The following is a 13,788-nucleotide window of genomic DNA, read 5'->3' on the forward strand; positions in this document are numbered from 1 at the left end:
ATCATAGATGCTTTCATTACTTGTTACAAAAAACGGTCATCTCAAGTCACTAATCACAGATATATTAAGAACTTGATTCAGATTGGTTAGATGGCTTCCTTTAATGAATTGGAATAAAAGTAGTTCAGTGGCTTCCATAATACTGGGATGTACCACATTATACTGCTATTTTTGGGCCCAGAGAGCATGCTCAGCATCATTCTTAATAGTCGAGTCCATAAAGAGCATGGACTAGTTGGCTGACTTCCTGTTGGCTCCACATAAACACAAACAGCACTTAAATAAAATAATCAGTGACTCTTTGTTTCCAGATGATTTTGAACCCCATGGATCAAATTAAAAAGGTTGCTGATCCTAGAATATTTAATATTGTTGATGATCTGGATCTGGAGCTCCAGTCACACAGGCATAGAGACTAGTTGGCAACCACTTGGCAAACACCTGTCGCTAGGGGAAAATATATAGTCCCAGACTGATTGTTGGGTGTTTCTAGTTAGCAGACAAGTTAATCTTCCATGCAAAATAGGAGACCACAGCAATGTGCTAGTGACAAAAACAATCACAAGGAGGAAGCACGTTCTATGGGACTGATTTTACCTGGTAACTACTCGCCAGCCAGTCAGGGAATACACATTTTTAACTGGATACTACCAGGTTTTTCTGACCAATTTCTAGGCCTGTGTGAGTAAGGTCTAAATATATAAAATACGCATCACTGACTTTTGTCAGGGCACTGTCACTGACTGACAGTTTGTAAAGATGTGGGAGGGTGCTAGGTCACATTTGCAAACATACCAGTATACATGATGTCTGATGATTTAATTTAGTGGGCAAATGTGATCAAAAGATAAAACAAAACAATTATAATATATGGTATTTTATTTCAGTTAAGAAATTGACAAGCACTCATCAGTCAACATATTAAAACATTTGTACCACGTGTGCAAACTCACACGACGGCTCCTTAAAATAAATACTTTTAAGAGGAAATAATACAGACAGAATATGTAAGGCTCAAACCACACGGACGAACAAATTCTCCAAATGTCCAAGAGACGAAAGGGTCTGAAAGTTCCCAAAGTCACCCCGACTCTCCAATGAAAGGTGTTTGTATAAAACAGCTAGGTACTTTTAAAAATACAGAATCTTACAAAAAGTTTTATTTTTTCACTTCTTTAAATCACTGGAAAATATCAGCTGGTATTATGACAAGAAATCAGGAAATTTTTCCATGTATAATCATAAAAAGACAGAATGTGCTTCTGCATTTTTACATTAGTATTCACATACATCGTGAGTGAACTGCATCGAGAAAGTCCTCCACACCTCGGATGGTGCTGTGATGGAGAGTGGTGTTTAGCGCAGGGCCGCTCCCCATTGTTACATTATGCATCGATCTTGCTATCTTTTCAAAATAGCTGCAGTATACCCTCAACGCCCAGGCTACGTAAAACACACTTCACAGCCAAGTGTTCATTGTCTTTATAGGTTATATTAAAAACAGTGTTCACATTTCTGTATATAAAAACAAACCAAAAAAAGTAAAAAACAATATTCTTTTCGACAATTTGTCATCTTTCCAATGGTCCAAAAGAAAGAACAGCCATCAACAGGAGAGGATTTTACAAGTTACAGTACAAAAATGTGATCCCGGTGATAGCACATGAAGCATGCACGTGTTTATGTCGCCCTGCTCAGCCCTAAAACCCTCATGCGAAGACATACTGTATAAAAAGGCCACATGGCTTTTCCTTCTTTTTTTAAATGCACAGGTACTCCGACAGCTGACCTCTTTGCTCTACTCATCCGAAGACCAACAGAAGGTGAGTTTGTTTTTATCTTATTTGGGACTCCACTGTAGATATGAAGCCTCTAAGGGTCAGTACGAGTGTTTGTTTGGTTGAAGCTACTCACACCGGGGGGGGGGGTCAAACTAGCTAAAAATACAAAGTCATGGAAAGGTCCTGTGATGGGAAGAAGAGACAGACCTGTAGTTTCATTGTTGACAGGTGAAAAAACGCTTTGAGAGATTTTGAAAGCAAACATCTCAACGCTGAAAAACCTTTGACACACCATCTTTTCTCAATGGAAAGAGAAAATCGTACAGTCGACATGACTTTGATGTCCTGAATGTCCTTTTTGGACTTTATAGTGATGAAAGGTTTGTGAAGAAGAACCATTTCATAATATATTTTTAACAGTTTTTAATAAAACAATCATTCTTAACCCGTTGCACTGGAGGCCGTGGTTGGCCTGATGAGCTTCGATGCTGTGTGGTTAGCTGATCATAATCATTTCATAACCAAATATGTCATCAGTCAAATGTTTGTATGAACAAAATCCAGAGATATTTGTCTGCTCTTGATAATCAGATCAATAGTTCTTGCTTTGCAAGAGACGATCTGACTGAACAACTGTTGCACTGAAACAACATGAGCAGGTCTGATTGGGAAGATAACGTTAATGTTTCAACGGCTTGCTGGATATTTATTGTTTCAGTGGTTTAAGTCTAGCAGTTGATAACACTCATATCTTTTGTTACAGCTGGTAGGTAGTTAGCTTATCAAGAGGAAACAAGAGGAAAAGCTGTTTGAAAGTGATGTATGAGTGGTTTACAGTTTCTGTGAGCATGCTAGGACTAGCTTGGTCCAACTTTACAGTACACCATACATACAAGACACCACATTGTCTGGCATTAAGGTGGACTTCAAAGAAGTATAATATGAGTGACTACTCCTCTGTGTTGTCTAAAGCCATCCACAACTGAGTAATCCCCACATGACTGTTGGCTACAGTTGCTTGAAGGCTAGCAGGAAGGCTAGCTGTTAGCCACGCTAAGATTATAAGCTATAGCAGCTGTATCTTTTCCAAAGAATTCATTTTCTTATTCAAGCCTAATCAAGTTGAGTAAGCTGGATTGGTAGTTCAAAAGGCTAACCTAGAAACTGTGATCCACTCATGCTTGCATTCACAACTACGGCCAACTTAAACTCACCAATTAACCTAACATGCAAGTCTTTGGACTGTGAGAGGACACCGGAGCACCTGAAGGAAAGCCATGCAGAACAGCCAGCCAGGAAGTTCAAATCCAGAACAGTCTTGAATCATTATTCCATTAAAACATGAAAATGATCAATATTTGAGCTGGAAGTTTCTCACCCGTGAACACTGACCTGTTTGTGTGTTCACAAATCTCACAAGCAGTTCTTACTGCGTATTCAGGGTTCATATATACTGTATGAGCACATGTACAAAAGGCAGTTAGGCTTGAGCTTGAGTCCTCTGCTCCCTCTTCTTTAGATCATCCCAGATAAAAATGGGACATCTCTAAAACAGCTTGTTTTTTTCCTTTTTTCCTACTCTTAGTGTAGAGGCTAATGAAGCCCTTCAGCTTTATTTTATATCTGTTCCATAATCTTTTGTATGGTAAAAACAAAAACAACAAAAGCATAACTTAAGATAAACTCTTTAGGCACTGTTTGATTTCCAAGGCTTTCAGTTGTAGACTGTGATTAAAGGTCAACAAACGGAAATTGAAAAAAAAAAAAAATTAATAATAAAAGAAACAACAGAGATTGATGGCTCTGCAGACGAAACACTTTCTCCTCTCTGATATATCAAGGTCCTCCAAGTCCACTTGCACAGCCAGACAGACTCACTACAAGCTCTGTGGTGGAGAAGTTATAAGGGCAGAAAGTGTCTAAAGCAGGTGTCCCCAATCCCAGTCCACGAGGGCCGGTGTCCCTGCAGGTTTTAGATGTGTCCTTGATCCATCACAGCTGATTTAAATGGATAAACTACCTTCTCAACATGTCTTGAAATTCTCCAGAGGCCTGGTAAAGAACTAATCATGTGATTCAGGTGTGTTGACCCAGGGTGAGATCTAAAACCTGCAGGGACACCGGCCCTCGTGGATTGGGATTGGGGACCCCTGGTCTAAAGGGTAAGTCTGTATAAGTTCTCAAGGTTAAGTTTCAGTTCCAGTCTTTAACGAATCTTTCTCCTTCATAAACAGAAAACAAAGTTTGCATCTCAACCCATTATCTTCTGGGGAATCTCTATAGAAGCCTTGATGAAGATGCAGTTGTCCCGGACGTAGTTCCTCTTCTTGATCTCCTCGTGCGAGATGAACTTGGGGTAACCGAAGCCCAGCGTGCTCTCGTCCAGTGAGTTACGGCTGCTGCAGGGCTTCTGGAAGTTCTTCCAGTTAGGGTCGGGGTTGAAGGTCTCCGTGATGTGCTGGGGTTTTGAAAGCGATGGGTCGCTCTGGTCCAGAATGGAAAACGTCACCTTGTAGGAGAAGGGCCACTCCAGCAGGTTGTCATATTCTCCGGGCAGCACGCGGATATAGACAGAGAGGTGAGAGCCCTCACCACTCCCATTACCATTGAGGAAGGCTGACACCTGCAGCTTGTAGCCATAGCGGTGAGTGTAGAAGGGCGGGCTGAAGAACTCATGGTTACTTCTGAGTTTGGCCTCCTGGAGTTTCCGTGAGTAGTCACTGAGTTTCCAGATGAGTACGCCATCGTGGCTTACAGACAACTCCTCCATCTCCCTCCGCAGCTCCAGGATCTCCTGCCGCTGACGACCCACCAGGTTACACATCATGGTCAGGTGGGACTTAGTGGTGTCTTCCAGGTGACGACCAATAGCCAGTTTGGGGCACTGCAGAGAACGGGGAATCTGATTATAAAAACAAAAATTGGCTTCCCATCAGTGTAAAAGAATGCTTTTGCGCTAATCTTAGTTATTTATAGTATTTCTCCCAGGTTTTATACAGTATGGGACACTTAAAACTTCCTGTGTATCAATTAATAATAAAACAAACAGTAATATGATGAAGATGAGCATGCTCAGACTGCAAAGTGAATCTGCACTCTGCTTTTGTGTTTGTACTTTCCATCAGGCCATCTTTAAATAGAACAAGTCAAGCTCTCCAGATGCTTTTTAAGTCTTAACAGAACACCAAGCCGGAGTTTGGTGCTCATAAGTCACTCTTCCTCGAGCATATCCACATTTCTCCAGATTGATGTGGGTTTTATAAATAGACAGAAATGCACTGTCAGAGTGTAGAAGTGTTGATCTCATTAAAATAGACCCTACAGCCACAGCAGTGCATGTCTGAGAAGAAGAAAGGCAATACTTTGGACACATTTACCAAGGACCAGAAGTTTCCTTCTTGGACAACAAAGGCAAAACATTTGACAAGTCATCTCTTAAGGTCAAATGATGCAGGTCTTACCCTGTGTTTGCACCCGGCATCTTTAAAGGGGCAGAGAACGAGGGCGCTACCGCAGTTATCCTTCATATGGTTAGCCAGGTCCTCTCGGGCAATGTTGGGTGTGCCGCATTGGTTTGGGCACTGGACAGGAAAGCGAGGGCAGTGGTACTGATGGTTCTGCAGAGGACAGACAGCATGACCAGTAAGAACACAGACTGCACACCAAGGCTCAGATTAATAGCTGTACAGGGGAAAAGAAGCCCTTGAAAGTACCCCCCAAAACTTGGGTTTAAAAATGAGGCTACAGAGATAAAAAGCATAAAATTATTTTTATTTTAGCTTCAAAGAAAAGAAATGAAACTATTTGTTATAGTAAATACGTTATGGTTTTAGATCCATGGCTGAATAAACCAAGGAAAGCAGTGGATCTGGTTAATTGTGATTAACATTTTTATACATTTTCATCCATTTTATAAATGTCGGCTGATCATTTCATAAACTGATTTCATTAAAACCAGTCTATAAAATGTCTTCCATATCTTCATGTGACGTATTATATTGCATATTATTGTAAATTAGTGTATGTTGTCATGGTAAAATCAGCAGCTGTTTGAGATACCCCATTATAGACTAGATGGCGACATGAGGAAGCAAGATAACACCTATCTTTGTAAACCAATTAAATGAGTAATATTGAGAAAAGCTCTGAATATCACGTGACAACGGAAAAAGCTCTTCAACACTAGTGTGTGCTATGACCAAGATTGGATTATTACATCTTGGCCTGTCACGTGGGGGGAGGGTGACACTGACTGCTCTGCCTCTGGCCAGATGTGTGCAGCAGGAGGTGCCTTCCCCATAACAAAAACCCAGAAAGAAAAAACAGCAGCTTCACACTAAAAATCCAGCTGCCACAAGACAGAGACACCATAAATGGAAACATCCTTCAGCTACAGCAGGTTTTCTCTTTGCCATCGGGCCCCAATAGGCTGAATTACAGACAGAAGATAAAATGTGTCTCTGCACTTCATCTTGCCAAACATAATTATTTCACTAATAAAAAATAAATACATTTAAAAAAGAAATTAAGGAGCCTTTTAGGAAAAATCACAGCATCTGGTCATAAACTTAATGTGAAACAGACCTGGATTGTGTCGAAGACGAACTCCTTGCCGCAGTACTTGCAGGGCTGCGTGCGTTTGGGGCACTCGGCCATGCTGTGTTGGGACAGCAGGCGACGCATCATCCTCGCCCCGCACTTGTTCTCGCAGTAAACGCTCTCTTGAGGACATACACCCTGGTGATTCTGGAATGAGAAAAATAAAAAATTAGATCGGGGTTATGACATAAATCTATGATTCAGACATGGAGGTGTGCATATTTGATGGTGTCTTTTATTTAAACTGCATTTTAATTAACAAAATAATGCCTGTTAAAATTGGGTTATACTGAATGTTATTGCAGCAATGAACACACCTGGATCCATGAATAGTAACGAATCATGGGGATCTAACTGGATCTTAATCTAATAACAAAATGTTCACCAATTATATCTAATGGTGTCCAGCACAGAAAGCAAAACCTTTTTTTACCCATTTTATATTGCTAGATTTGTGAGGCAATTTAGTTCCATGTATTACCACTACTTTTCCAGTAGCCACGGGAACTGAACTGAATTAATTTAATAAAAATAAAAACTGTATATTTAGTTTTAAAAAATGACCTAAATAAAACAGTCTTCCATTCAAACATTTTTTTAAAATTCAAATTAAAGTGTTTCTGCCACTGAACATTTGTTTTGGCATTTTGCCAACTTTCAAAACTTAAAATTTCACATTACACATGTCAGAATTTTGACTTTTTCCAAATTTATGCATCTTGAAATTTCAACTCATTCAGAAATAACTCCTCATTTTCAGATAATAACCTAAAATTATAAGATAGAATATAATATAATAATGAATTGCATTTATATAGCACTTTTCGGGGCCCTCAAAGTGCTGTACAATTCCACTATTCATTCACTCTCACATTCACACACTGGTGGAGGCAAGCTACAGTTGTAGCCACAGCTGCCCTGGGGCAGACTGACAGAAGCGAGGCTGCCATATCGCCCCTCTGGCCATCACCAGTAGGCGGTGGGTGAAGTGTCTTGCCCAAGGACACAACGACAGAGACTGTCCGAGCCGGGGCTCGAACCGGCAACCTTCCCGTTACAAGACAAACTGCTAACTCTTTGAGCCACGATTGCCCTAATAACGCCTTTATTGTCACTATACAGTTGTACAATGAGATACAGAGCATCTCCTACTCAGTGCAAACATGCCTGTTAGCACTGCAGCACTATATACATATGGAGAGTATTAACAGAGAAAAAATATATAAAATGTACAAATATACAAAATTATAAGATGATAACTCTTAAGTGTTATTATCAACTTTAAGTGGTAGGAACAAGCTTTCGCTTCTAATGTGGATAAACTCATTAAATTGTTAAAAATACTGTTTAAAATTAACACCACATTGTAGGGAATTGTTAGCTTAAATGCACGGCTAACAGTTGTTAGCTAAGAGAAACAAAGTAACAAACTATATTTAATTTACTGTACAAAAACCTAAAATAGCTATCTATAAATATAAACTTATTGTTTAACTTAAATATATAGATAACAGTTGCTAGCTAATAACTACACTACAGTAGAGACAAACAATTTAAGCTGTTAGCTAAACTGTAGCTGTAAAATACCTATGAAATGGAATAGCTTCAAAAAGCTAACAAATAGAATTATAGATAAATAAGTCATATTTAATAAATGACAAGTTGAATGCAGTTGCTAAGAGTAAATGGCAACCTCGAGCTAACATTAAACAATGTGAGAAACAGTGTTAATGAAGGAGTCTTGAGTCCAAGGCTGCAAGGGTAAGATATTTAGTTATTTTATAAGTATAACCAACTTTGTAGAAACTTTAACAACCTATTTTTTTTGTCTTGTGAATAAATGAATTTTCTGAGTACTGCTGTTAATCTCAGCAGCTTAAAGGCACATCCATATAAATGCTTACATTAGATATTAGGATTATTGGTAAAGGTCAAAAGTATATTAATGTTCCTGTAATATTGGGCAAAGGGGAAAGCAGAGTAAACAGAGGAGGGGCAGGCTGGCAGTAATGACAGAGGTGCTAGTGAGAAGCCTGAATTACTTCAGCTGTGGAAAACACTTTCAGCATGAAAGACACGGTTATATATTCTTTCTTTCTGCCAACACACGTGTTATTTCAAAATAGACCTAGACTCTCCGAGGGCTCTGACACGTGCATTCACTTTTCCTGCTGCTTTCAACAAAAACACCTTTCATATAACCATGGAAATCATGTGCTGTCACATGAAGTTGTTTACAATGAGAGAGAAACCATAATAAAAATGATTTTTTAAAAAAAAGGTGTGAAGTGCTTACCTCATAGGCTTCGCCGGTGAACTCGCTGCCACAAAACTCACACTTGACCTTGCGCTTGGGGCAGTCGTGCTGCAGGTGGTCGGGCAAGTCGCGGCGCGTCAGCTTGACTGAGCAGCGATTGGGGCAGGGTATCACATTGAAGGCGCAGGTGGAGAAGTGGCCCTGAGAGACACAAAACAGGTCATCAGAATCACCCCACATGCTGGGTGCAGCAGTGGAGGAAGGAGGCATGTATCAGAGGGCATGGCTTCTTACCTGCAGCTGCTTCATCTGGCCAGTCCAGCGACAGCCCTCCTCGCTGTGGATGCATCGGATGGGCAGAGCCAAGATCTGCTGCTCCAGCTCTGGGTCTGGGTAGATCTAAACAGAAAAGCAAGAGGAGGTTGGTGTAGCAGATCCCAGGATGTGTCCCCACTGGTTAAATGCATGTGGCTTTGACAAGTTTTTGCTACATTTGTAAGCTTTGTCATTACTTTGAGGGTAGGAAATATGGGATAAATGAGACACTGGTTAAGTGAATAATGGGAAATCATAAACCAGAATACAGACACTCAGTGGCTGCTCACAGTTACACACACTGGAGATTTATATTGCAAAAAGGGTAAATGCAGCCCTCATCAGACTGCAGCACAGTGACTCAAGCCAAGCACTGCAGTGATAATGAGTAAGTCTGTCGTTTTATGGGACCTCTGAAAGAGTCAGAGAGGGGAGAAAAGAGGAAAAGATTTATTTATTCTTGGTCACAGAGCGATAGGGATGAGTCAGTTTTCTGCCCAAACACCCCAAATCCTTCCCTACAGTACGCTGTCCAGAGGATTTACGGCTCTTTCGCTGCATCTCCATCCCTTGTGCTGTCACACGAAGCACGGGCAGAGCACTGATCAAACAAGAAAAGCCACTTCCTCAAAATGTCACAACAGCCCTCCGAACAAATAACGGCTCCCAGAAAGTGCCCGACTGCGCTCACGTGTCTCTGCCATCGCCAGCAAGTTAAAAATTCATTTGAAAAACGATCTGCAAGGAAACCCTCGTCGTCTCTCTCATTGTTTGCAGCAGCTTTGTTAGGAGATAGACGCCTTTTCAAGTGTTTTAAAGTACATCTCTGAAGTGAAATGACATCCACAGAAAGCGACTCCATTTACACTGAAGGAGCGGTTGAGATTTCAGTGCCATAATCACATTCTCTGAGAAGAAACAAAGAGCAGAAAAAAAGTCCTCTAAAGCACACTGAAACACTCTCTCATTGTTACAGTCTTGGAATTTGCAGGAGGATGGCAATAATGACCTTTTAATAAGTTAGTCGCAGGCAGATCGGGGGGGTTAATCTCTTTGGAGCTCCAAGTTGGGGGTTTATTCTGTCTGCTGCAGCAATTGTTGGCCGTGCACTGCTGCTACAGCAGAAACAGTGCAATCCTTTAATGACTGCAACACTGTTGTTCTGTGGGAGCGAGGTTGTGTTTGTGCACGTTTTCGAAGGACAGTGTTCAGCGAGCGTTACAACAACCCTGACAGGGACCACCAGGATGGGGTAATTTACAGGCGACTGGGAGCCTTGGCAAATAACAGCGTCTGACAGGTGTGCCATGAGCACATCCTTCCCGTGGGGAGTCCCTGCTATTACAGGCGCCTTCATCGCTCTGAGCACAGCATGCAGACCTGCACTGCTGCCCCGCTGAGCCTGCTGCAGCTCGAGGTTAAACCCTGATAATTTCCTTTGTTTTTTAATGAGTTTTAAGGTCACAAAAATCACCTTATTCCTCCCCGCCTGACGGTATCAGCTTTCATTAAATCTGAACGATGATGAACTTCTATTTAGTGCAGTCATCTTTTTCTTTTTCCAGTGGCTTTGAATAAATGAGCTTTGTGCACATAGAACAAGATCATAAAGAGTAAAGTTAACAAACTGCATGGGAGACTTATCAACTGAAGCCTAACGCTGCACTGAAAAGGAGATGATCCTTTCCTGCCCCTTATCCTTGTCTTCCAGTCTCTCATTTTGCAGTGGGGGTGTGGGTGTGTGAGAGCCAGCCGCCGACTTTGAATACAGTTAGTCATTATCTTTTCCCCCTGAGCACAATCTGATTAACTGCATTTATTGTTCAGCTGAAATTTCTTCTGGACATAAAGAGATGTATTAAAAGAGGCGAGGGTGGGGTGGTACTAGTTTTAATAGATTTTCCACTGACTCTGACTCTCAGTTAAAACAAGGATCTGTAAACTTACTTTCAAAAATTCAGCTTTTATCACACCATTATAAAGTCAAAGCCATCACCCTAAAGCAGTTTTTCTGATAATTTGCATTTACATCCGGATTCATGACTCCATCTTTATCTAATCTTTGTACTCGTTAGACATCTGATTTGCATTCGTTCCTAGTCAGGCCAGTGTAGCCCAGTTTATTTACATCCTGAAGCAGATGAATGCAAACAAAACAAAAATGCTACAAAGCTAGCATTTTAATTATTCTAGCATCTAGTGGCATGTTGTTACATTGATCATCTCCAGTCTTATCTGTACTCTGTGTTTAGTTTAAATGCTAGCGTGCTAAATTTCTCAACCACAGGGGTGATCACAGTTAATGTATCTGCTTAAAATCTGGATGCTAACGTGGTAGAAATTCTGTACAAATGGTCAATTCTTTGATCTGGTGCACATCAGCTTGGTCACACAAGCATTTTAGCACACTCACGTTACCTCACGGTGAGCTGTATCATGGCTATTATCACCTTTGGCCTTGCCAAATAGAACTCTTTGAAAACTTCCAGTGTACAGACATCCATAAACAAGGCGAAACTGAGTTTAAAACATGTTCTGTTAAGTGTTTTGTTTAACTTAGGTAATGTTGTTCAGTTTGCACATGACACAAAAGTCTGAGGTTTCAAGAACATCTTTTATGCTGTCCATGTCTCAAAGCAAGTCATTCCCCATCGGCTTTTGGCAGAGGGTATTTTTGGTCGCTCCCTTATTTCCCAAATGAGGTCATCGGAGTGGATGGATCCACATCTTTTATCTGACACAGATTTTATACCAGGTGCTGCTTTTTTTTGTTTTTGTTTTTTGTTACATAACCATCCCATTTATCCAGACTTGGGACCAGCACTTGGACTACCATATGCCCCCTGAGCCTGGGTTTGTGTCTGCCCCTGGGATCGGAACCATACAAACCACTACATTATGGGGTCATTTGTTCTCAATAGACTCCCATGTTAAAATACCCCACTTCACATCAATTAAAAAAGGTTTACAACCTAGAACTAAATATATTTGACCTCTATGGATATTTTCCTCCTTCAAACCAACTAAACAGGGTCTGTTTTTTCACATACTGCAGTAGGGGGTGTAGCTGGTTTGATTGACAGAAGTGTAACCACTCAGTGTTTGCTAGGCCACAGCTGCTAATTGGAGTCAGTGAAGTGAACCACTCAGCTGTGTTTGTGCTGTTATTGCCTTTTGGAGCATTTTCAATGGAAATTATCGGGACTTGCACTTTGGTATAGCCCGTCCAAGATATATCCACTAATTAGCATTAATTAGCAACTCCAACCGCTCATCTAAAATATGCTAATTTGCCCCTCAAAAACAAACAAACAAACAAACAAAAAAAACAAAACATGGCAGCGGACAAAACACATGTTGAGGCTTCCAAATGTGGTGGGTTTGGTTCATGTTGTTACCATGCTGATTTTTCAACTAAGGAGGGAAAAATGTGCTTTTAAAAATACTCCTGCATGTGTGGGTTTGGCTTTAGTTTGGGATTAGGAGTGTCAGTCGTACCTTGGCATAGTCTAAGGGCAGCTGATCCTCCGGACACTTGAAGACACCCTCACTGCAACAAAAAAAACAAAAACAAAAAAAACAGAAACAAAGAAAAGTTTAGTATTGAATGAAAAGAAGACAGAGAAAACAAGTTTAAAAGCAGACATTTTAAAACCACACTGGCCCTTGGACAGAGCTAAAAGGCTCTTCTATAATAGTCTGAAAGAGCAGCGTTGCTCTGCCCTTAGTGCTTCTCTGTCTCTTCGCATACACTTTAAAGCTGAAAAGTTCTCTGACTGATCATGCTGCGTGACGCACTCTCATGCACAGTGATGTCAGGTCTGTGAGCTGCTGACTTTAATGACATTGGCTCTTCTGTGTTTGACCCCTCAGAGGACACGTCTGCACAGATTTATATGACTGCAGAGGACAAAACTACACTGTAGAGCTTCATCTGTTTTTCTCTAAAACATAAAGAAATGATTGTGAACCCCACTGTTTAGCTTCTTTTTCTATTTCTCTTTTTGCTCTAGTACCACAGCCGACATAACAAAGTTCTTGTTTTAACAGGCTTCAGTTTTTCTCAGTATACAAACTGAGCCTCGCCTTCATGCTCGAGGCTCATCCTCGGGACGATTTGCCGATCTGCTCCCATAACAGTGAGACGACTATTTTCTGCATTTTTCCCCTGGAGTAGTAAAACCCCAAATAAGACTTTAACACCCACTTTACTACATACCCCCTGTGCAGTTTTTGTGGCGCCACAAAAGTGCATTCAGCAGCCCGTTTAAGGTCCAAATGAGTGAGTGCCATGGCTCATTAGGGCAGCCGTCTCCCAAACTCCCAGCCCTGATGTTGTCATAAAATATTCACACTTCTAAATAATAGAGGCAGCAGCCACTAGGGGTGAGCTGCTATACAGCGCCGAGGCTCACAGCTGCACAGCAGACACTTCTACACACACAAACTTAAACAGACAAAAAATAAATAAAAAAGGAGGCAATCATGGCTCATCTCCTGAGATTTTAACCATGTTATGATCATCTGGAGCCTCCCTGTTATTTTTGAGTCACACATGTTATTGTTGAAAGTCAGGCCATTTAAAAGATGTCACCTTGTGAATCTGCTCATGATAAACATGATCACACGATCATGCTCAGGCTTCACACTGCTATAACGGTTTGTTTTCACACAGTTTTTCCTACTCTTTTCTCTGTGTGTTGTCAAAAAGGGGTGACCTCCGCAAGTACACACGTGTCCCCCCACCTGCTATGTAAACCTTGTATTTGTGAAGGTCAGCCAATCAGACCAAAGCTTAAAACAGCAAATTTCTTACATATGAAAAAAGTGAAGGGG

The 13,788-nt window shown here is 41.0% G+C and overlaps 1 protein-coding gene across 2 annotated transcripts in view; it reads right to left on the bottom strand.

The window, feature by feature from the left end:
• Window positions 1–861: 861 nt before the first annotated feature.
• Window positions 862–13,788, bottom strand: part of traf4a (tnf receptor-associated factor 4a) — a 36,848-nt gene continuing 23,921 nt past the window's right edge. Inside the window, exons 2-8 of one of the 2 annotated variants that reach the window (XR_014914746.1) lie at window positions 12,451–12,502; window positions 8,932–9,036; window positions 8,677–8,838; window positions 6,366–6,527; window positions 5,243–5,398; window positions 3,930–4,665; window positions 862–3,744 (exon numbers count right to left, since the gene is read on the bottom strand). Coding sequence is in view for 1 of the 2 variants with exons in the window: in XM_085429138.1 (XP_085285264.1) it covers window positions 4,033–4,665; window positions 5,243–5,398; window positions 6,366–6,527; window positions 8,677–8,838; window positions 8,932–9,036; window positions 12,451–12,502 (1,270 nt within the window). In the remaining variant the exon portion in view is untranslated. The other variant, XM_085429138.1, reaches the window with a different exon arrangement.

This window comes from Rhamphochromis longiceps, linkage group LG14 (assembly GCF_057381845.1).
Source record: "Rhamphochromis longiceps isolate RC_006_pf linkage group LG14, R_longiceps_female_GT1.1, whole genome shotgun sequence".
NCBI lineage: Eukaryota > Metazoa > Chordata > Actinopteri > Cichliformes > Cichlidae > Rhamphochromis > Rhamphochromis longiceps.